Consider the following 24,698-nt stretch of genomic DNA (forward strand, 5'->3'; position numbering starts at 1 on the left):
AATCCATCTATCTATCTATCCATCCATCGTTCTGTCTCTGTCCATCCATCCATCCATCTCTACATCTATTGTTCTGTCTCTAACTGTCTGTCCATCCATCTCCCCATCCATCGTTCTGTCTCTATCTGTCCATCCATCCATCCATTCATTGTTCTGTCTCTATCTGTCTGTCCATCCATCCATCCATCTATCCATCCATCGTTCTGTCTCTATCTCTCCATCCATCCATCCATCGTTCTGTCTCTATCTGTCTGTCCGTCCATCCATCCATCCATCGTTCTGTCCATCCATCGCTCTGTCTCTACCTGTCTATCCATCCATCTATCCATCCATTGTTCTGTCTCTGTCCATCCATCCATCCAGCCTTTCTTACTTCATCCCATTCATTCATTCATTCATCCATCCATCATTCTGTCTCTGTCCATCCATCCATCGTCTGTCTCTGTTTGTCTGTCCATCCATCCATCCATCCATCTATCTATCCATCCACCGTTCTGTCTCTGTCCATCCATCCATCTCTCCATCCATTGTTCTGTCTCTATCTGTCCATCCATCCATCCATCCATAGTTCTGTCTCTATCTGTCCATCCATCCATCCATCCATTGTTCTGTCTCTATCTGTCCATCCATCCATCCATCCATAGTTCTGTCTCTATCTGTCCATCCATCCATCCATCCATAGTTCTGTCTCTATCTGTCTGTCCATCCATCCATCTATCTATCCATCCATCGTTCTGTCTCTGTCCATCCATCCATCTATCTATCCATCCATCGTTCTGTCTCTGTCCATCCATCCATCCATCTCTCCATCTATGGTTCTGTCTCAATCTGTCTTTCCATCCATCCATCCGTCCATCCCTCCTTCGGCCAAAAGTTGTATTTATTTATACACGTCAGATAATGGAATAAAAAACGATTGCACGCAGCAACCCTTGACCAAGATGTTTTTGACATTCGCATTTATGCATTTGGCATATGCTTTTATCCAAAGCGACTTACATTGCATTTCAACGTACACATTTACATTCTACTCAGTTCTTGCTTTCCCTGGGAATCGAAACGCCATCACTCCTGTGTGAGCTACAGGAAAGCTCCGTACTTAATGAAAAGGATAATATGTTCTGTCAAATAACTGGAGCACATATTGAAATATATATGCGGTATGTATTTCTAAGTGCATGTGTTGTGTTTCAGTGGAGAGTTCAGAGTCCTCAGAAGAAAGTGTGAGCTGCTTCAGCAGTTCCGGCCACAGCTGTCCTTCTGTGATTGGTGGAGACTGTGAACACGCCCCCTCCCAGGTGCCCGTCATTGGCCCGAAAAAACAGGAATGCAACGTTGAACCCACTAACCTACCAGGCCAAACCAGGGAACAGCCATGCTCTAACGTACGGCCTACAATATTCATCAGCTTTACTGTTATTTCTAAAAGTGAACTTTGTAAAACATTGCCTTTTTGACACTATCAAGGTGTTGTATAGATATTTTTCAGCTGTGTTGAAATTTGGATTATTCTGGTTATTAATATTTTAATTTCCTCTTTGTTCTTCACAGGTTCAAGACACAAGCATCATAGGAAAGTCCACTGAAGTATAGCCCATCATGTATGTTTATGCATTATATATGAAACACTATCAATCCTGTGGAACTCTAAAATAAGTTTATTTTTATTTATTTATTTTGGTGGGACTGAGTAACATTGGCTAATTCAACTAACTCTTAATGGTTAAACCTACAAACCTGTGTTTTACTGTTTTTTTAACTCATTTTTTTCTGTTTCAAATTAGCTTTGTTGTAGAGGCAATAAAACAAAAACAGATGTGTAATCTTTAAAGAAAAGTGCGTTGATAAAATAAATGTTTGGTCTTCATGAAATAATGTGAATGGCTCTCAGTGGAATGACTATTGTTCTATAATAAGAAAGTGATGAATCCAGTTAATGTACAGAGATGAAATAGACAGACATGTTGTGGTTTTGACACTTTCAGAGCCAAGACAGCAAAGCAAGCATTTCTAAAATACCATATCTTCCATCTGACAAGCTTTTGCCTTGAGCTACCAATTGTCAGTGTCAGTGTTACACAAGCAGTAGCTGGAATGCGTCCAATTTCTAACAAAAACACAGGTAACTAAGATACATCTGTTAAATTATATGAACAAATTAATACAAGTGGATATAAATCAAATGGAATAAAGGATAAACAGAAGTTAAATAAATACTTGAAAATATGATAGAGGTTATATGCATGCAATTAAAGGAATAGTTCACGTAAAAATCATCCTTTACTCTCCCTTGAGTTGTTTCAATCCTGTATGAATTTCTTTCTTCTGCTGAAGATGTTTTGAAGAATGTAGTAGTATAGAAATATTTTTCCTACTATGTAAGTCAATGGGGTCCTGGTTACAACATTCTTCAAAATAACTTCTTTTGTGTTCAGCAGAAGACAGAAATTCATACAGGTTTGAGGCAGTAAATAATGACAGAAATATTACTTTAATAAAGAGGAAAAAATCATATGCATAAGAAAATATGAATGAAGAAATTCTCATCACAACCAATGAATGTTTGGATACACCAAGTAGCAAAAGGAATAAAACGTGTCCTGTTAACTTTGAATGAAAGTGATCACATTGACAAACTATTGCAAAACATCCTGTAAAAACCACAGCAGAAATCTGTCAGACTTTGTTGTTTGATATCAAGTTTTCACATTCCTTACTTCTTACTGATGTGTGTGTGCCACCGCTTGCCCAAAACCCTATCACTTCCTTGAGGATGTTATTCGGCAACTATTATTACAGGACTGGCTTTGTTAGTTAAAGGGGTTTTACAAAAATACAGGAGTATGCCAAAGCCACTTCCAAAAATGTCCTTAAGTTGATAATAGCATGCTTTATCACGAATCTAAGTAGAAGAAACACATGAAATAATGTTTCATTAATCCGATTTACTGTGTAAGTTTTGCATTGTAGCAGTAGGAGAAATTAAACAAACATCCACTCTTAACCAAAGCAGGAAAATAATTATTCACTAATTGTGATTTTGATAAGTTGAAAAATGATATACAGTATGAAGCATAGGGTTCTTTACTACGGAGGCGTATTGCATTCACTTGAAGAAAAAAAAATCTACTCTGTTTTTCTGAATTAACGAGTTAATTTTTCATGAGAAAAAAAAAATTTGCTCTGCTTTTCTGAATTAACGAGTTAGTTTTTCATGAGAAAATTTTTTTTTGCTCTGTTTTTCTGAATTAACGAGTTAATTTTTCATGAGAAAAAAATGTTTGCTCTGTTTTTCTGAATTAATGAGTTAATTCAGAAAAACAGCACAAATACATTTTCTCGTGAAAAATTAACTCATTAATTCAGAAAAACAGACCAAAAACTTTTTTTCTCAAGAAAAACTAACTCGTTAATTCAGAAAAACAGAGCAAAAACTTTTTTTCTCATGAAAAATTAACTCATTAATTCAGAAAAACAGACCAAAAACTTTTTTTCTCAAGAAAAACTAACTCGTTAATTCAGAAAAACAGAGCAAATGTTTTTTTCTCATGAAAAATTAACTCGTTAATTCAGAAAAACAGAGTAGATTTTTTTCAAGTGAATGCAATACGCCTCCGTACTTTACTCACCTCCAAAGAACCTTTTATGCTAAAAAAAAAGGTTCTATAATGACAAGAAAGAAGGTTCTTCATTCATTCATATATTACATTATTCTGCAACATTTTGTAGTTGTAATTAAATGATTGTTTATTAAACTGTTCTGATCACATTTTAATCGTGCTGATTTTTGGAGGAGAAAAACTGAAACGGCACTCTTCGTGTGATATTGATTAACTATAAAATGATATAAATATAGGCTAGACATTTTCTAACCCCCATATCTTGAATTTTGTAATCATTCATTAAATACATTTTGGGGTCTTGATGTTTGTCAATAATATGAAATATGTAATCCGGAAAGGACAAAACAAATGATAATGAATGAACACACTTGCACGCGCGTGGGCGTGACCCTCTGACGCGTCGCGCCGGACAATAAAGACGCGCGTGAGTATGAGAGCGCGCACACAGTGACTTTCACTGACTGAACACTAACACACACACAGACACAGAGAGAATATCGGGATCACAGAACATCAGCCTACATTACAGTATTAACAACATGGGTAAGTGCGTTTCACACGCTTTGTTTATAAACTTTAAGATTCATTTTTGTTTTAGGCTATATTTTTCCCACATGCATCGAGTCTATAAAAAAATCTGTCTTGCATTCACTATAAAAGTTAACTTGTGCAGAAGTTGCCATGCATTTATTTATTTATGTGCAACCTAACGTAAAAATAACGCTAATGCTAAATAATGATGTAATCTTAAATAATAGGCTATATTTGAATAAAGCCAGTAGACTAAATTTGATGTTACCACTATTTTAGGTTAGGTTTATGGAGTGCATGCGTCGTACTTTAATTATTTCTCATTCATTTATTCATTAATTTACTGTGCGTGTGCACGCTCAATCACATCCATTAAATCCACATGTTGATTGTTTACACTAACTACTGTATTTATTTGCAGTCTTTTCATGCAATATCGTGTATACATGTTCATTTTCTATCAGTTTTATTGACTGTAGTTCTTTATCACCCCTAATGAAGCTGAGATGTTCATTTAAGCATCTCTGCTCAGTGTGAATAGTGATTAGTTTCACAGTTTGGGGTGTTTTTATGCATGTCATGATGAGTGGCGGGTGTGGTGTGTGTTTTCCTGTTTGCTGTGTGTGTGTGTACTGTAGTTTCCACATACAGTATGTAAAGGTTTCTCAGTGAATGAGGTTCTGAAGGGCGATGATGTCTTTAGAGCTGTTTACATGCACTCCACTAAAAATATTTACCAATGATTAAAATAGTACACCGGTGACCCAGCCATAAATGGAAAAGTACAGCACAGAATTTCATAAGGGGAGAGTCAGAGACTCATTATTTCCCTCACCTACTCAGAAAATCTTCTCTCACTTGTTTGTTGTTCTGCTTTTCATCCGGTCACTCGTTCATTGAAGTGCAGACCGATGTTTTCGAGGCAGACAGTTCAGTCTACACACACTCTGAACATCACCAGCATCAGTCTGAAAGCTAAACAGAGGTGTGTTAGCCAGCGATGACACACACACACACACACACAGATGGAGGCGGCATCTCCGACAGAGAGAAAACAGAGAACACCCCACTGCGTACATTCCCCATTAAACACACACACACACACACACTTTGCATCTGGCCTGAGACTAATTTTCTCACCGCAGGGTTGGTTTACAACATACTAAAGAGAGAAACTTGATCCGCATTCCCATGAGCCTTTGTGAACCTCTTTGTCTACTTTCAGATGTACTCCCCAAACCTTATACATTCACATCACTTAACCCAGAAGTTTAATAAAGATCAATCACAATTTTGTTGGTATAATAATGATGTCATTGCAGAAATTCCATCTCATTATTACAATATTTGTATATCCTAAAACCCTTCAGGGTACAAGTAAAGCACTGTTTAATGACATTATAATAATCATTCATTAGTCAATGAATGTGCAATACATTTGTGACTGTATTTGTTCATCTTTGTAAACGTTAGTTAATATAAATACAGCTGTTCATTGTTAGTTGACACTGCATTAACAAGATTTTAATAAAGTATTCGTAAATGTTGAAATTAACATTAACAAAGACTAGTAAATGCCATATAAGTGCAGTTCACTCACTGTAAAAAATATTTTCAAGATTTGTTATCACAACATATTTTGTCAAATCAACTTTATAATAATTTATCTAGTTGAGAAAACTTATTATTTTGTGTTTCTGATGGTTAAATTAATCTACTTCATTGTATTAACTCACTTTTTACAGTTCAATCAACTTAAAATTTTAAGGCAACCCAGGTTACTTACGTTTTTAAGTTAAACCAACAATTTTTTTTACAGTGTAGTAATCACAACATTTTTTCTTTCGTCAAATCAACTTAAATAATTTATTTAGTTCAGATAACATATAATTTTGAGTTTCTGATGGTTAAATTAATCTCCTTCATTGAATTAACTCACTTTTTCCAGTTCAATGAACTTAAAGTTTTAAGGCAACCAGGTTACTTACTTTAAGTTAAACCATCAATATTTTTTTTTACAGTGTATTAGTTCATGTTAACTAATTAACCTTAAAGTTTTACCAATTTATTAATTATAAATACAATTTCAAGTCATTTAAATGTAAAAAAAGTTTGTGTGTGTGTGATAAATGGAGGTGATCTGAAGTGAGAGTCAGAGGTCAGAGAGTTCAGACGTGTGTCCTTGAAGGCGCAGCTGTTAAACATCGACATGCTCTTATGAGAAACATTCATGCAGACGTGAAACACACACAACAGATGCAGATCCTGGATCTGTGCATTAGACGAGAGGTTCCCAGATCCACTGAATCGTGGCTTGATTGTTGTGCTTATACAGTGACTGACACCCTTATTGTGTGTTTTATTCAAAGCACACAGCAGGGAAAGTACGTGAAATTCCTTTTTTTTCCCAGTGTGTGTGTGTGTGGGTGTGTGTTAATGCGGTCAAGCCTCACCTTCCTCAAGAGTGCAGAATGTAAACAGACCTAAAAGGGAATTTCAGCTCTTGTCTCCTAAATGCTGAATGGCGTTCTCATAACAGATGGTCAGTAGGAGGTCAAGCAGTTTGCTCTAAATGAGTGCAGAAACCATGTGTCAAGGTTTGTATTTTTAGAAGAACCTTGGAGTGCCATGTACAATGAGAGTAGTACATATATATATATATATATATATATATATATATATATATGCTTTTCACAGCCCCTGGTTGGGTCATGGTAAATCTGGATATTTAAAGAGGCATATAGGATGAGACTAACAAAGGAGTAATTCACTTAAAAGATGAAAACATTCCAGGATTTTTCTCCATATAATGGACTTCAATGGGGTCCAAACGGTTCAAGGTCCAAAAGACAGTTTCAGTGCAAACTGTTCAAAGGGCTTTAAACGATTCCAGATGATGAATAAGGGTCTTAACGATCGCTCATTTAATAAATAAATTAAAAAGTTAAAGTTTTATAAGCTCAAATGCTCGCCTTGCTCTGTTCTGTGATGCGCGTCCGTGACTCTCCTGTTCGAACTCGTTCATCAAAATGAACGAATCTTTTTTTTGAGTCATTTGGTTTGAAATTAATGGAATGACTCGAAAAAGATTTGTTCATTTTGATTCATTTGCGCATCACAGAACAGAGCAAGGCGAGCATTTGAGCTCATAAAACTTTAACTTTTTAATTTATTTATTAAATGAGCGATCGTTTCGCTTGATAAGACCCTTATTCATCGTCTGGAATGGTTTAAAGCCCTTCGAACAGTTTGCACTGAAACTCTCATTTGGACCGTTTGGACCCCATTGAAGTCCATTATATGGAGAAAATCCTGGAATGTTTTCATCAAAAACTTTAATTTCTTTTCGACTGAAGAAAGAAAGTCATGGACATATTGGGTGACATGGGGGTGAGGAAATTATCAGCAAAAGATTTTTTTAAAGTGAACTACTCCTTTAATTTAATTCATTGGGAATTGATTGGATGGTGAAATATGTCGCTATAAATACGAGTTTTAGATGGAGTTGTCGACCAGAGCTGCATCATTTTGTTTATTTAACCTATAAAAAAAGATGTATAGTTCAAGTGATTTGTTTCATTCAACGAATCTGCGTTTCTAAATGAATCGGTTGAATGAATGATTCATAATAACAGACACTTGTTTCTTTCCTGAATGAAGTATAAGCTGTTGAACGATTGAGACTCTACTAACAAAAAGCGAAAAAAGAGTCACTGTAAAATCCACAACACTAATGCACAGACGGACAGTTTGTCAGATTGGAGGATTGTTGGGTTTTTTTATCGATAAATTCCCGGATTTTGATGCGTGTGTGTGGTCATGTTCATGTATGGAGAGCTGTATAGATCTCTATGCTCTGTTCATCCAGCTCTGGACATCGGCACCTGGGATCTGGCGTGCGAGTTCAATAACACGGACCACCACACGGAGCTGAACGGCACGGACCGGCTGATCGTACGGCGAGGACAAGCCTTCACCGTTAGCCTGTATCTGAACTCTGGCTCTTACCAGCCTGGATACAGTCAGATGCACATCACTGCAGAGACAGGTAATGTGGCGCATCGGCTCAGGTGTGTGTGTTTAATGAGACCGAGGAATTTAGAGTGTTTTTACTGACATCTGCCTTAAATCCTATCCTTTTCCTATCGTAGCTGGTTTCAGCAAGCATGACCAAAACACCTTGAAAACCATCAGTGAAGAGACCGACCAGCTAACCACGTTTGGCCAGTTCAAGCTTAAGGGTTCATTGGGGTTCTCTATATGAAGCATAGGGTTCTTTACTCAACTCCAAAGAACCTTTTATGCTAAAAAAAGATTCTATAATGACAAGAAAGAAGGTTCTTTATAAGCTATTATTCATTCATATATTACATTATTCTGCAACATTTTGTAGATGTAATTAAATTATTGTTTATTAGATCATTTCAGGAGAAAAACTGAAATGGCACTCTACGTGTGATATTGATTAACTACATAAAATGATATAAATATAGACACCCCCATATCTTGAATTTTGTGATCATTCACATTCGTAAATGCATTTTAGGGTCATATTTAATCCGGAAAGGACAAAACAAATGATAATGAATGAACCCAAAAGGTTCCATGTAGAACCTTTTTCCTGGTTACAAAGAACCCTAAAGTGTTCTTATTATTGAACCCTTAAAAATTGTTGTGTATAGAACCTTTTAGGGGTTCAAAATACGATGCGCTGATAGAACATTTTAACCCTCTGGGGTTGTTCGTTTCAGAGTCACACTCGGGGTGTTCGGGTCCAAATGGACCCAAAGGGCGGGATTCATATTAAAAAAAATAAAAACATTATTATTATTTTTTTTTACTCGTTTTTTATAATATTTTTTCTTTTCTTTTTTGGTGTTTTGAAAAAATTTCGAAAAAAAAAAATATATATACAGTATATATAATTACTATTAATGCAATAATTATGACAAAATTTCCCCCCATTGAACATAATAGAAAAAATATATAAAAAAAAAATGTCTTTAAAGCTGTATTTCATTTTAGAGTCAAGCCTAGGCCTCATAAAAACAATTTTTAAAATGAGATGGATGCCATCTGGTGGACAAACTGAGCATTTTAAAAATGCAAAACACATGTATAATCTGACTTTTTTGGTGTGTTTGTGTGTGTCTGGATGTGTCTGTTTTGCACTGTTTTATAGATTCACCCCTTCACTGTTGTGCTTTTTTTTCAAGATCGTGGCTGATTTGTGATTGTACGCACAAAAAAACTCAGTATTTTCACATGTTTGCCAATTTCCCATTCATTTTCCATGTGGGTCCATTTGGACCCGAACAAACACCCCAAGTGTGACTTTTTTTTTTACACCACTTAGACTATTCACATCCCGTCCCCAATTTTTTGGGGTGTTCAAATACCAAATACCAACAAAGTCACCAAATTTTGGATCATTCCGAGGAAGCTGTGATTTAAAAAAAAAAAAAATTAAATTCTTCGGGTCCATTTGGGCCGAACAACCCCAGATGGTTAACTTAAGGTTCTATATAGAAATTAACTCCCTCCAAAGCATACGCAGACACAAGTGGTTATCTCGCTACTGGTTTAATTGAAGACTTTTCTCCAAATCCACCGTGAAAACTAAACAGTATAAACTGAAAAAATACAGAAATGACATGAGTAACACAAAGCGAAAGCTATGCACAATAGCATGTGCAACAGACATTTCACTGACAAAAAACAGACAAATAAAACAAAATACCTCGTTGGCTGCATGCTGCGAGAAAGGGAAATAGTCTTCGAATCTTCCTTACTAACGTCCTTTGTACAAGAATAAAACTTTATCTGAAAATACATAAAGTATGTGCTTGCCGCTTGCTTGCTTGTATGAACCTCTGAAGTTGAACCGCGTGAATCTGACTGACTGACGTGAAATCCGCATTTGCGCATGCACTTGAACCAATCCTTCAAAATAAAAGTACTGCAACTTACAGTAAAATAAATAATGTATAAATAACAAACACGATTAAATATTAATTATGAAAGTTAATATAGAAAAATAAACAAATTATATAAATATAATGGCAGCATTTACAGTTCTATATAGAACATTTTCTTCTAAGAGTGGGATGACTTATTTTTACTATAAATAAAAAGCACGATAAGTCAGGTCAAGATAAGTGATGATTTTGGTCAGCTATTATTATTATTATTATTATTATTTAATGTACACTTAATAATAGTGTTGACAGTTTTGTCAGAGGTCTACTGAATTAACCCAATTTCTCATTTTCGTTTAACTCAGACTCACTTTAACGCTCAGGCTCATTGCTTTTTTAAAATGCCTGAAATAGCTATATGAAAAAGACAATAGCCTAGTTGTTAGTCATAATAATCCTTTCTTCCGTATCTCTACTTCCCCATGTGTTGTGTAGGAAGAAATTATTTCAGAAGCAATTGTTCAACTGTTTTATTTTCCAAAGAGATCAAGTTCATTCTTTATTAAAGATCAAGAGGTTGATGTTGAGGATGAAGGTTAACACTGTCAGGGATCTTGTGGGACTCTTTCTGCCATGTTGATGAGAGGAGGTGCTGGAACAAGAGATAACATTACTGGGACATAAGTGTGTAACCGACAGGAAAAACTCTGCTCAGACTCAGATAACTCTAATGTCAAGAAAACAAGACCGTCTGGCTTGTTTAACAGAATTTGTGATGAGATATCATTAGTGTCAAGTGCAAAACTAGTTGTTTTAGTGAACATTCAGAAAACTCTTTTTTATCTTTCTTAGTTGCATGAGCCAAATCTAGTTCTAATAAGTTTAATAAGCATGCATGACACCTCTAAACCAGATGTGACGGTGACCAGTAATGTGTCTGTCTGTCCGTTCAGAACTATGACACAGTCAGCCAATCAGAAGATTGTTTGTTTAGTGTACAGGCGAAGATTTCAGAGTGGGTGGGGCTATCCATCATGATGCAGCAGAAACCAATCAGAATGCACCGATGGCACTTGTCACGTAGAGTTTCAGATTAATGTGATATTAAAGTCGGCATGAAACAGAAGTTGCGCGCGTCTTTTCTTCTCTATTGTGTCTAATATCGAGTGAAGCGCTTCTGGAACAAGAAAAAATGTGGGCGGGGCTTGATTTTGCCTGTAAGGAATTGATTGGATGGTTGTGGTTTGCTATTGGCTGATCTCAAGTGAGTGACAGGTTATAGCCCCGCCCTCGTCATCAGAGAAGAGATGAGAGAATAGATTCAAGATTATTAAAACAACAATGACGTGCATGGATAAATCATTTAGAATACAATATTTCACACAAAAAAACACATTTGTCATCAGACAAGCATTAATTGTTTTCTTACACCCAGACAAACTGGTTGTCCCCAGTTCTTTCCTCACTGTTGTTTAAGTTACGCTGTTGTAGCCTACTGACGGGAAATGGAGAGCGAGGAGGGCTTATCTGGAACACTTCCAAGTCTGAGCACATGAATTCCAGTTAAACGCCCTTTAAACGCAGGGTCAAAGACTCAGTGAGATGTGAGATTCAGAGGCCGATGCCGCAGCTCTAGACACATTCCAGACTGCCTTTAGGATTCAAAGAAGGGGGATTTTGGGAACTATTCTCGTTCAAACCGCTGATTGTATCTGTGAAGAACAATGTGAACGAGTTCAGTTCAAACACGGCATCCCTATGGACTCCTTCATGCTGAATGTGGAAAGTTTGTCCTGCCGCAAAACAACATTTAATAAAGCAGCAACATTATAGCAGAGGATACTTTTAAGATCCCAGCTAAAAGTAAACAAGATTCTCTCAAATATTCTTCCAGTAACGTTAATAGAACAGTCGTTCAAATATATCGGGTCTATAATTCTAAATATTAGCACAAAAACATAATACATCATTCATGGAACTTTTTTCTGAAATATTTTAGTTTGGAGGTTTGTCTAACATTTTTAAATCTTAATACATGTTTCAGAACGTTCATTTAAAAGTAATATCCCCATAATGTTTAGAAGGATGGAATGTTTCCTTAATATTTAGAGAACATTCAGATGTAACGTTTTCATAACTTGAATATTCAAATATTCATAAGCAAAATATTCATAGACCATATTTTTGTTAGCTGGTATTCACCATCAAATAGATGATTTTGAGCCACTGAGCTTGTATTATGAAATATTACAATTTAAAATTAATTTATTCCTGTGATCAAAGCTATATTTTCAGCATCATTACTCCAGTCTTCAGTGTCACGTGATCCTTCAGAAATCACTCTAATATGATGATTTGCTGCATTCTTGATTATTATCAATGTTAAAAACAGTTTCGTATTATTGTGGAAACCGTGATACATTTGATTTTTTTAAAGGAACACTCCGACTTTTTTGGACTTTAGCTTATTCACCGTATCCCCCAGAGTTAAATAAGTCTAAACATGCCTTTTTCATCTCCGTGCGTGCTGTAACTGTCTGACGCACCCACCGCTAGCCTAGCTTAGCACAAAGACTGGATGTAAATGGATACAGCTAGCATACTAATCCCAATAAGAGACAAAATAACGCAAACATTTTCCTATTTACATGTTGTGATTTAAATAGTCACAGAGTGTACAAGTAACAAGGTCATATGAGACACAGATATCTTTTAACCATATATATATATATATATTGGGAACTATCTTCTCAGAAGGCGAAGCACTGCTACTCGGGCGGAGTGATCACCACATGTGGTAAGGAGCAAAAAGTTCACTCAGAGTTGGAGTAATCGAGTCAGCAATTACTAGATAGTAAAAGCATAGTTTACATAGTTTTGTTTTAAGTATAAAATCATTGGTTACCCGTAAGCCAATCACATAACATTTGGTTATGACGTGTTATTCGCCAGCTCAGCCACGTCGAACTTCCGCGTAAACACATGTATGAGGCGAAGACGAAACCATTGAGCGAAAAACAGGAAAATATTTGTGTTATTTTGTCTCTTATTGGGATTAGTATGCTAGCTGTATCCATTTACATCCAGTCTTTGTGCTAAGCTAGGCTAGCGGTGGGTGCGTCAGACTCTGGGGGATACGGTGAATAAGCAAAAGTACAAAAAAATCGGAGTGTTCGAATAGAAAGTTCAAAAGAAGCCTGTGTTGGGAGCTCTGTAAAGATTGGTCAGTGTGTAACGTGTGTGTGACGGTGTAGGCCCTCAGCCGGTGGAGCAGTACGGGACCAGGGCCGTGTTCGGTCTCAGTGCTGAGATCGACAGCTCGTGTTGGAGTGCTGCGGTGACCAGTCCTCCCGCGGACACCGTGTGTCTGAGTGTGTGTCCCGCGCCCGACGCTCCCATCGGCCGATACGCCCTGACCATAGATGAGCGCGTCCAGTTTGAGTTCATCCTGCTGTTCAATCCCTGGTGTCCGAGTGAGTACACACAGATATCCTGTTCCTAATGTTAAAAGATGAGTAAGATCTCTGCGTGCTCAACCCATGATCTGACTCACAGGAGATGTGGTGTACATGGACAGCGAGGAGAAACTGGCGGAGTATGTTTTGGCCCAGGATGGCATCATCTTCAGGGGCGATGCCGATTACCCCGTCCCGTTAGCCTGGGACTTTGGACAGGTACCAACATGCACCATTACACACGTTCATGATCTCTAAGGACCGTCTAACACACACGACAGCAGAGACACTCAAAATTAAATTACATTTTTTTTCTACAGAATCAAATTAGTTTATAATTATAGTTTATAAATTAGTAGTATAATTAAATTATAGTTTATTTATATTTCAATCAACTTAACATAAAAAGTTTTTGCTAACGATAATCCAAATCACCTAAAAAAAATTAAAAAGCATAAAGAAAAGAATACATTAAAGGAGTAGTTCACTTTTAAAAAAAACTTTTGCTGATAATTTACTCACCCCCATGTCATCCAAGATGTCCATGTCTTTCTTTCTTCAGTTGAAAAGAAATTAAGGTTTTTGATGAAAACACCCCAGGATTTTTCTCCATATAATGGACTTCAATGGGGTCCAAACGGTTCAAGGTCCAAATGAGAGTTTCAGTGCAAACTGCAAACTGTTTGAAGGGCTTTAAACAATTCCAGACGATGAATAAGGGTCTTATCAAGCGAAACAATCGGTCATTTAAAAAATAAATAAGAAAGTTTAAGTTTTATAAGCTCAAATGCTCGGCTTGCTCTGTTCTGTGATGCGCGTTCGTGACTCTCCTGTTCGAAGTCGATAAATCAAAATGATCGAATCTCTTCCCGAGACAATTTGTTCATTTCGTTTGCTGAATGAACCAAATGACACGAAAAAAGATTTGTTCATTTTGATTAACGAGTTCGAATAGGAAAGTCACGTGAGTGAGTAAATCATCAGCAAAAGTTTTTTTGGTCCCACATGGCTTTAAGTACTATGTACTTACATTGAAATTAATAATTTGATACAATGGACTTATTGTGTAAATACATTGCACTTACATTTTAAAAATACCTGCATGTAATTACAGGTGTAATTAATTTATGTAATTACATTTGTAATTATACTGTTGACCCTACTGAAATGTTAATATTGAGATCTCTGGTTTTTGAATGCAGAAGTCTGAGACATTGTTGAAATCTCTTCAGAAAATCTAGCGGAAACATGCGTGATTACGGATGTCTTTTCCTCAGGTCAAACATCTGAAAGCAGGAGTTTGAGAATGTGCCTGGCCATTTAATCTGAATTATTTGCTTTTTTCTATAGGCATTTTAGGGAAAAAATGACCTGTTTTAGTGAAGTGAAGTGTGCAAGAGTGTTATTTGCACATGTTTTAATCATGTCTCTGTTGCGTTTGTCCTATAGTTCGAGAAGGGCATACTGGACACCTGTTTAAGAATCCTGGACATGAACCCCAAACACAAAAGGAACCCTGGGAAGGACTGTTCTGGGCGCAGAAACGTCATCTATGTCACACGAGTGCTCAGTGCTATGGTCAGTACACACATAAGTGTGTAATTTACTCAAATGCCTTTCCTTTCATATATTTAAAATGACTTGCAGATTTATAACTTTATTACCTCTGAAGACATTATGACTGTAACAAAAGATGTGTGCGGCTGATGCTCCGTTGGTTATGAACAGATCGTGCGTACACACCTCAGTTGCAGATTCGCTTGTCACCAGAGGGGGCGTAGTTCTGCAAAAACTCACAGACTTGCACAATGCACCTTTAAGGGGATCTGTAGTTTTCAGCATTGATGTTTCAACATTGAAATGTTTCTTGAGCAGTAAATCCGCATATTAGAATTGGAATTTGGCCAAAAACAATATATTTTATAATGCAGCGTAATTATACAATCAACGTTTGCTTCATCAGATGTCTACGTAGGCAGCTCACTAGTTACTAGAACAAAATTAATGATACAATTATGATTCAAACTCATGTGATTTTTTGTAAGTTACAAGATGAGGATGATTGTCCTCCCCAGATTAACAGTAATGACCGGGACGACGGGGTCCTGGAGGGCTGCTGGAAAAACACGTTTGACGGAGGCGTGAGTCCCATGTCCTGGAGGGGAAGCGTTCAGATCCTGAGGACGTGGGACAACACCTCCTGTATGGGGGTGAAATACGGACAGTGCTGGGTCTTTGCAGCCGTCGCCTGTACAGGTATTAAATGATCCTATTAGATGATTTAGTGCTACTCAGTTGGTTACCCACTGTAACCTATGGAGCCCCTAAAGTGACTTAGTTCACACTTACATCTAATCAGATATAGTATAAAAAATGAGTATTTGATGTGCTGAGGCACTGAATTTGGCCCTGGCTGGGATAGGAATAATCGAGATCCTGGGAAACTGTGATGAACAGAGAGGTAAGTGGGTAATCTGTATCAAAGCCTCTTCTCGCTGGGTACACTCTCAGAAAAAAAGGTACAAAAGCTGTCACTGGGGCGGTACCTTTTCAAAAGATACACTTTTGTACCTAAAAGGTGCATATTGGTACCTTAATGGTATAAATATGTACTACGAAGAACCATATGACATATCACTAAAACGTAATTAGTATAATACAGTATTTGTTTCCTTACACTCTAAAAAATGCTGGGTTGTTTCACCCCAAATTTGGGTCAAATATGGACAAACCCAAATGTTGGGTTAAAAATGTTAAAAACCCAACTTCAACTTTCACCTGTAAATTTTCGAATGACATTTTTAACCCGACATTTGGGTTTGTCCATATTTGACCCAAATATGGGTCGAAACAACCCAGCATTTTTTAGAGTGTTTGCATCTACTAAAGTGCAAATGTTCCTATTCTGGCATGGTTATAAGGGTAACATGCACTTTGTTACACATTAAATACAGTATACAGTAATTTCTATAGTAATAATTACTATAAATTGTGCATAATTACATGCAACTCTACACTAAACCTAAATCTATCATACACTCTAAAAATGCTGGGTTGTTTCAACCCATTTGGGTTCGATATGGACCAACAAAGTTGAAAGTCGAAGTTGGGTTAAAATTTTTAATTATATTTATAACCCAACTTTTGGGTTTGTCCATATTTGACCCAAATTTGGGTCAAAACAACCCAGCATTTTTTAGAGTGTAAACATAACCCTATAGTAAGTAAATGTAATTGATTAATATTACTCATCACTAAAATGTATAATTACATTAATAATTTTGTATGTTGTTGGGCCTGTGCCGTTCGTTATTTTGTACAATAAACAGTTTTGGTTCAGCATCAGGCCTCCAGTCAATGTCTAAAGGAAAACCAGTTGAGACCAAGTGCATTGTACTGTGTGAAACGAGGAACAGATGAAGCAGGTTCATGTGTTTTCCTCAGTGTCTCGCGCTCTGGGAATCCCATGCAGGGTGATCACAAACTACTATTCTGCCCATGATACCAACAGCAACCTCGTGATCGAGCGTTACGTCAACGAGAAAGGTGAAATAGACAGCGGCAGCACCAGAGATATGATATGGTAGGACTTCTTTTATAAAAATAACTCATGCAGAACGTGATTCATCAATCAAAATCTACAGTTAATGAATATAAAACCTCAACAAGCGCATATTTGGACACATTTTTGAGGAGTTTTTCCGCTGTAGGAACTACCACTGCTGGATTGAGAGTTGGATGACGCGAGCCGATCTACCTCCAGGATTTGACGGCTGGCAGGCGAGCGACCCGACGCCGCAGGAGAAAAGTGAAGGTGTGGAGACGTCTCTCTACTTCCTGTCAAACAGGAAATCAAACATTCTGAAACTTAAAGAGATAGATAGATAGATAGATAGATAGATAGATAGATAGATAGATAGATAGATAGATAGATAGATAGATAGATAGATAGATAGATAGATAGATAGATAGATAGATAGATAGATAGATAGATAGATAGATAGATAGATAGATAGATAGATAGATAGATAGATAGATAGATAGATAGATAGATAGATAGATAGATAGATAGATAGATAGATAGATAGATAGATAGATAGATAGATAGATAGATAGATAGATAGATAGATAGATAGATAGATAGATTGATTGATTGATTGATTGATTGATTGATTGATTGATTGATTGATTGATTGATTGATTGATTGATAGATAGATAGATAGATAGATAGATAGATAGATAGATAGATAGATAGATACACTCTTAGAAGGAATTGTTCTATTTAGAACCAGAAATGGTTCCATCCCCCACTTCATATATGGAACTCCAAAATGGTTTTATAAAAAACATTTTTTTTTTGGTAAAAGGTTCTATTGGCCAAGTATGGAACCCCAGGGTTCTATATAGAACCCAGGCGGGGAACCCTTTTTTAAGAGTGAAAAGAACCTTTTAGGGGTTCCAAATACATAGTGCTGATAGAACCTTTTAAGGTTCTATATAAAACCTTTTCTTCTAGATAGATAGATAGACTCTTAGAAGAAATGGTTCTATTTAGAACCAGAAATGGTTCCATCCTCCACTTCATATATGGAATTCCAAAATGGTTCTATATAGAACCATTTTTTTTGGTAAAAGGTTCTATTGGCCAAGTACGGAACCCCAGGGTTCTATATAGAACCCAGAGGAACCCTTTTTTAAGAGTGTATAGAACCTTTTAGGGGTTCCAAATACATAGCACTGATAGAACCTTTTAAGGTTATAAATAGAACCTTTTCTTCTAGATAGATAGATAGATAGATTAATCTTAGTCTCTGTAATGATCGATCATAATCTGAGGTGTGTGTTCTGTCAGGTGTGTTCTGCTGCGGGCCGGTTCCTGTGCGGGCCATAAAAGAGGGAGAGCTCACCTTCAAATACGACGCTTCGTTTGTGTTCGCGGAGGTCAACGCAGACTTAGTGCACTATCTGAGGTATAAAGATGGGAACATAAGAAAAATCGTGAATGACCAAAAAGTGGGACAGAAGATCAGCACCAAGAGCGTAGGCCGAGATGTGAGAGAAGACGTCACACACCTGTACAAATACCCTGAAGGTAGGAACACACAGACAAGCGCACTTCCTTTCAATATCGCGAAATAAGGAGATTCATTTTGCAACATCCTCTTCCAGGTTCTGCGGAGGAGAGGCAGGTTTTCGAGAAAGCAAACCACCAGAACAAGCTTCAACAGCAGCAGGTGAACACTGGGCTTCACATCAGCATCAAGCTGTCCACGGGGATCCGGAAGGGCTGCGACTTCGACGTGTTCGCCATAGTGACGAATAACACCACGGAGGATAAGAAGTGCCGTCTGGTGTTTGCGTCGCGTGCCGTGTCTTATAACGGAGTTGTGGGCCAAGAGTGTGGCTTTAAAGACCTGCTCAACGTGGAACTGGCTCCTGGAGGAGGTGCGCTGTCATTATAATACTCTCAGAAAAAAAGGTACAAAAGCTGTCACTGGGGCAGTACTTTTTCAAATGGTACACTTTTGTACCTAAAGGGTGCATATTGGTACCATAATGGTATATTTTAGGTGCTAATATGTACCATTAAGGTACCAATATGCACTCTTTAGGTACAAAAGTGTACCATTTGAAAAGGTACCGGCCCAGTGACAGCTTTTGTACCTTTTTTTTCGGAGAGGTGAAGTGTGTGTGTGACTCAGAGTCAGAATGGAAAGCCAATTGCATCTAAGCAATTTTGTGCAAACTCTTGCCTCAATTAAGTGCACTGGCCAAGCATTTACATGCATTTGCATATGCATAATGTCTTGGTGAAGTTATTGTAATGCATGGCTTGGAGTGGCTTATGGCTTTTGTAGAACAGAAGGAACAGCTATTTTTAATAAAAGGTTCTTTTAAATAGTTATCCAATATTCAATAAATTAGTATTAGTAGTAATAACAATATTTTTTGTTTACACTTTATTTTAAGGTGTCCGTGTTACAGTGTAATTATACATTTAAGTACTGAGTAATAATAATGAAGTTACTATTCACTCAAAAAAATGATATGTTGGCTTTAATTAACTTTTTTATGTCAACAGGTTCCAACTGGGTTACGTTAAACAAACATAATTTGTTCATGTAACTTCAACATAATTGAATTAAGTACTTTTAAGCGATGATAACTGAAGCAGTGTTAAAGTTAATGAGATAATTAAGTGAATAATTGAGGGATGATTGATCATTCTTGAAGATTGTAACAAGCAGAATCACCGGAAGTCACCATTATGGTGATCAATGTGTGTTTTAGTTGGACTCTTAATCAACTTTAACACTGCTTCAGTGTTCATTCAACACTTAAAATTGGGTCACTTAAAATGACTTATTCCATTATGTTGACGTTACATGAACAAATTATGTTTGTTTAACGTAACCCAGTTATGTGGAACCTGTTAACATAAAAAAGTTAACGGTGCAGGGTTTGGATTAGGGTTAGGTTTAGTTTCATGTAATTGTGCATAATTTATAGTTATTACTATAGTAACTACATACACAAGGATACTGTAAAATTTAGTGTTACCTATTTTTGAAATATTTTTTTACATTTTCTACAGTATATATTTAAAATTGTAATTAAATAATATTAAAATAATATATTAAACAGAATTGATACTACTGACTTTCCGTTTATATGAAACTACTGACTTTTACATATTATTTATAAAAATTTGTGTACATGCTTTAATTATTATTATTATTATTAGTAGTAATAATAATAATAACAATTTATTTTTGAATGTATTATTATATGTATATAATATTAAGCATAATTGATAATGACTTTTTTTAATATTATTGAATTATTCTTTGATTGTTTTGTGTCTTCACTGTGTTGTGTGTTTGTTCCAGAGAGGAAGGTTCCTCTGAGACTGAACTACAGTAAATACTGTAATAATCTAACGGAGGATAACCTCATCCGCCTGGGCGCTCTGCTGATCGACTACGGCACCAGGGAAGTCAGCATGGCCATGCGGGACGTCGTGCTGGACGAGCCCGAGATCAAAATCAGGGTACGACCACTCTTAAAAGAAAAGGTTCTATATAGAACCTTAAAAGGTTCTATCAGCGCTTCGTATTTGGAACCCCTAAAAGGTTCTATACACTCATAAAAAAGGGGATCATCTAGGTTCTATATAGAACCCTGGGGTTCCATACTTGGCCAATAGAACCTTTTACCCAAAAAATGGTTCTATATAGAACCATTTTGGAGTTCCATATATAAAGCGGGGGATGGAACCATTTCTGGTTCTAAATAGAACCATTTCTTGGTTCTGTATGTGTGTGTTGATGTTGATGTACCACTTGTGGTGGTTGAGGAGAGATCCCCTGATATGACTGTAAAGCACTTTGGATGTACATATGAAAGCACTATATAAATGGTTTCCACTTTATTTCGATAGTCCACTTTAGACATTCTACTAACTATAAGTAACTTTGCAACTACATGTCAACTAACTGTCATTAGAGTATTTGTAGACTGTTAGGTCATGGTTAGGTGTTAGGGTTCGGGTTAGTAGAATAAGTTGGCTTGTCTGTTTGGGAACCATCAAATTGAAAGTGTTAGCAGATGTTAAGCATACAGTCTACTAATAGTCTAATGAGAGTTAGTTGACATGTAGTTACTTATAGTTAGTAGAATGTCGAAAGTGGACTATCGAAATAAAGTGTTACCTATAAATGTCTCATTCATTCATTCATGTGTCATTCTAGATTCTGGGAGAACCCAAAGAGAACCGTAAGCTGGCGGCAGAGCTGACCTTACAGAACCCGCTGCCCGAACCCTTGCAGAGCTGTTGCTTCACCATAGAGGGCGCCAACCTCACGGGCGGCAGCAGCATCACTGAGAAGTAAGAGCACAAACTGTCTTTAGTAGAATGAGAAAATGCAATAGAGAGTGAGAGACGATGGCTACAAACACACTGCAGAGTTCTGGGAATCAGCTTAAAGTGCCCCATTCTTGTTTTTCACATTATTCCCTTTCATGTAGTGTGTAATAGAGCTGTTTGTGAATGTAAACGATGTCCAAAGTTTAAATACTAGTTAAAATAAATACTGTAGAAGCACCAAGATGCAAATGCAGTTCACAAAATGCACGTAAACCTCACACAGCATCTTTATTTAAGAACGGGGTGAGTTATATAAGGCAACTACACGGGTGGTTCAGAGACCTCCTAATTATATGTAATAATTAATGTACAAATGCTAGAAAACTGCTAGTAAATTTCTGAATTAAACATGACATTTTGAAGTAAAAAGACTGAAATAGTATTTTCTTAAAGAAAAACATACTCCATCTTTGTTTTAGTTACAAATTCAAAAAAATCTGGTGTTTTTTTCAGTGTATGAATATGCGGAACCGGACTGTAAAATTGAAGTGCTAGACATAAACTTATATGCTTAAGTTAAGATATGCATGAACTACGATGAAAACACATTTAACTTATACATTTGTAGATTTGCATCCAAAACGTCTTTGTACGGAAGCCCTGAACCGCAACCTAAAAAAAAAAAAAAAAGAGATTAAAGTCGAAAAATTTCTAAATTAAAGTCGAATAATTTCGAGATTAAAGTCGAAACATTTCAAGATTAAAGTAGAAAAATTCCGAGATTAAAGTCGAGACATTTCGAGATTAAAGTCGAAAATTTTCTAGATTAAAGTCGAAAAATTTCGAGATTAAAGTTGAAAAATTTCATGATTAAAGTCGAAAAATTTTCGAGATTAAAGTCGAAACATTCCGAGATTAAAGGAGTAGTTCACTTTTTAAAAAAACTTTTGCTGATAATTTCCTCACCCCCATGTCATCCAAGATGTCCATGTCTTTCTTTCTTCAGTCGATAAGAAATTAAGGTTTTTGATGAAAACATTCTGGGATTTTCTCCATATAATTGACTTCAATGGGAACCAAAGGGTTCAAGGTCCACATGAGAGTTTTAGTGCAGCTTCAGAGGGCTTTAAACGACACCAGATGATGAATAAGGGTCTTATCAAGCGAAACAATCAGTCATTTAAATATAAATAAAAGTTTAAGTTTTATAAGCACAAATGTTCGCCTTGCTCTGTTCTGTGATGAGCGTTCATGACTCCTGTTCGAACTCGTTCATCAAAATGAACAAATCTTTTTTCGAGTCATGACTCGAAGGGTCCTTGATAAGACCCTTATTCATCTCCTAGTGTCGTTTATAGCCCTTTGAAACTGCACTGGAACTATCATTTGGACCTTGAACCGTTTGGTTCCCATTGAAGTCCATTAAATGGAGAAAATGCTGGAATGTTTTCATCAAAAACCTTAATTTCTTTTCGACTGAAGAAAGAAAGTCATGGACATCTTAGATGACATGGGGCTGAGTAAATTATCAGCAAAAGTTTTTTCAGAAGTGAACTACTCCTTTAAAGTCGAAACATTTCGAGATTAAAGTCTGTTATGATAATGTAATAATGTTTCAACTTTAATCTTGAAAGTTTCGAATTTAATCTCTAAGTGTTTCGACTTCAATCACGAAATGCTAGATTTTATTTTTTTTCAGGTTTTTTATGTTGCTGTTCAGGGCTTCCGTGTCTTTGCCTCAACAAATCACGCGACTGAATAATTCACCATCAGACCTTTATATCACATTGCATTTCAGCTGTTCTGTTGAACTTTTTTCACAACTTCTCAAAATCCTAGATTTTCAAAGTGGTCTCAGACTTTTAGAACCGACTGAACCTTTAAACGCAGCGAGGAAACATCACACACTGCTCTTTGCTAGTGTCTAATAGTTTATATTTGAATAAACACCATTCAGACTAGAAATATGAAAAGAGGTGAATCTGTGAGATTTCTAACGTGTAAATATTTGGTCGTCTCAGGCTGGAGTCCACCATCGAACCTGGGGAGGAGGCCAAAGTTAAAATCTACTTCACCCCCACTCAGTCCGGCCTGCGCAAACTTGTGGTGGATTTTGACAGTGACAAGCTGGGCCACGTTAGAGGATACAGGAACGTCATCATCGGAAAATGAGAGTCTTTGCTGGTGAAAAACAGAATGTGAAATCATCTATTTTCCATGTACTTATCGTCATAATCTTTTATATCCTGTATTTTTGTAATAATGTGAAAAGCCACACTACGTTTCTGGCTTCTTAGCAGCTCATACTCTACACACACCGCATGTTTTCAAGCACAAAACATTGTATGCAATCTTTTTAATTTTTAGGACACGGAAGCATGCACATCGCTGGATGTGTGTTTGGAGAGGCATTGCATTTTATACTTATATAAAAAATGATGCATTGAAGAGATGGCAATGTGGAAGAGATGGCAATGAAGAATGGCATTGAAGAGATGGCAATGTGGCATTGAGATTTTTAGGTGCGAGAGTAAACATTTCACACGCATCTTTATGGTTTTTCTTCAAATATATTTTTATATTCAGCTGTTACTTCTTCATTAAAAAAATATGCTATAATCTTGGATGGAGTGTTTTTAGTCTGTATCATGTAAAAGGCTCAGAAGAAGAATCAAAATATATTTTTTTGAAAATTCTAAGTAAAAAAATGCAATTCTTAAAACTATAAGCAGCGAAATCTATTCTCAAAAGTGAAAATGTATGATGATGCCTATTGAGTGATCAGAAACCAGTCCACATACTAAAAAAAACCCAACGAATAACCCAACTATGCGGTGGTATAACCTTCCAAACTGTGGGTTATTTTAACCCAATGCATTGGGTTAAACTCTAGTTGGGTTAAATAACCCAACAGTTTGGTTAAATATTTAAATAGGCTATTTAACCCAACAGTCGGGCTATTTCTAGAAATTACCCAAAGATTTAAAAAAAAAAAATACTCAATATTTTTTTGAAAATAACCCAACATATTGACTCAACAGTTTGGTTAAACAAATAACCCAATGTTTTTTTTACTGAAATATGGTCCTTAATTTGAATCGTATTGTTTTTATTCCTAAAAGTCCTAAAGTAATGTCGCCATTTAATGTTTTCTTCCGTTTAATCACTGTACAGACTTGCACATGTTTGATCTACTTCAGTTAATGACCAGAAGGATGTTATCAACATAAACACTAGTAGATTACCTCAGCACACAGCACTTCATGTGCCAATAGAGGGAGTCTTTCCCAAACACCGTTGCTA

General features: G+C 36.5%; 2 protein-coding genes across 2 annotated transcripts in view; both read left to right on the top strand.

Moving 5' to 3' along the window:
* Positions 1-1,898, top strand: part of quob (quattro b) — a 47,869-nt gene extending 45,971 nt beyond the window's left edge. The window contains exons 22-23 of the mRNA XM_039656517.2: positions 1,195-1,385; positions 1,552-1,898. Coding sequence (XP_039512451.2) covers positions 1,195-1,385; positions 1,552-1,593 — 233 coding nt within the window. The 3' untranslated portion in view covers positions 1,594-1,898. The remainder of the gene's footprint in view (positions 1-1,194; positions 1,386-1,551) is intronic.
* A 2,176-nt stretch (positions 1,899-4,074) lies between these two features.
* On the top strand, positions 4,075-24,019 carry tgm2b (transglutaminase 2b). The gene is made up of 13 exons (XM_039656554.2): positions 4,075-4,166; positions 8,023-8,202; positions 13,327-13,545; positions 13,628-13,746; positions 14,977-15,105; positions 15,603-15,783; positions 16,972-17,110; positions 17,238-17,341; positions 18,381-18,620; positions 18,698-18,973; positions 20,419-20,579; positions 21,280-21,416; positions 23,417-24,019. The coding sequence occupies exons 1-13, from the start codon at positions 4,163-4,165 to the stop codon at positions 23,565-23,567; spliced, it is 2,040 nt and encodes a 679-aa protein (XP_039512488.2). The 5' UTR covers positions 4,075-4,162; the 3' UTR covers positions 23,568-24,019.
* Positions 24,020-24,698: the final 679 nt, after the last annotated feature.

The sequence above is a fragment of the Pimephales promelas genome, chromosome 8 (assembly GCF_988280905.1).
Source record: "Pimephales promelas chromosome 8, fPimPro1.hap1.1, whole genome shotgun sequence".
In the NCBI taxonomy this organism is placed as follows: Eukaryota; Metazoa; Chordata; class Actinopteri; order Cypriniformes; family Leuciscidae; genus Pimephales; species Pimephales promelas.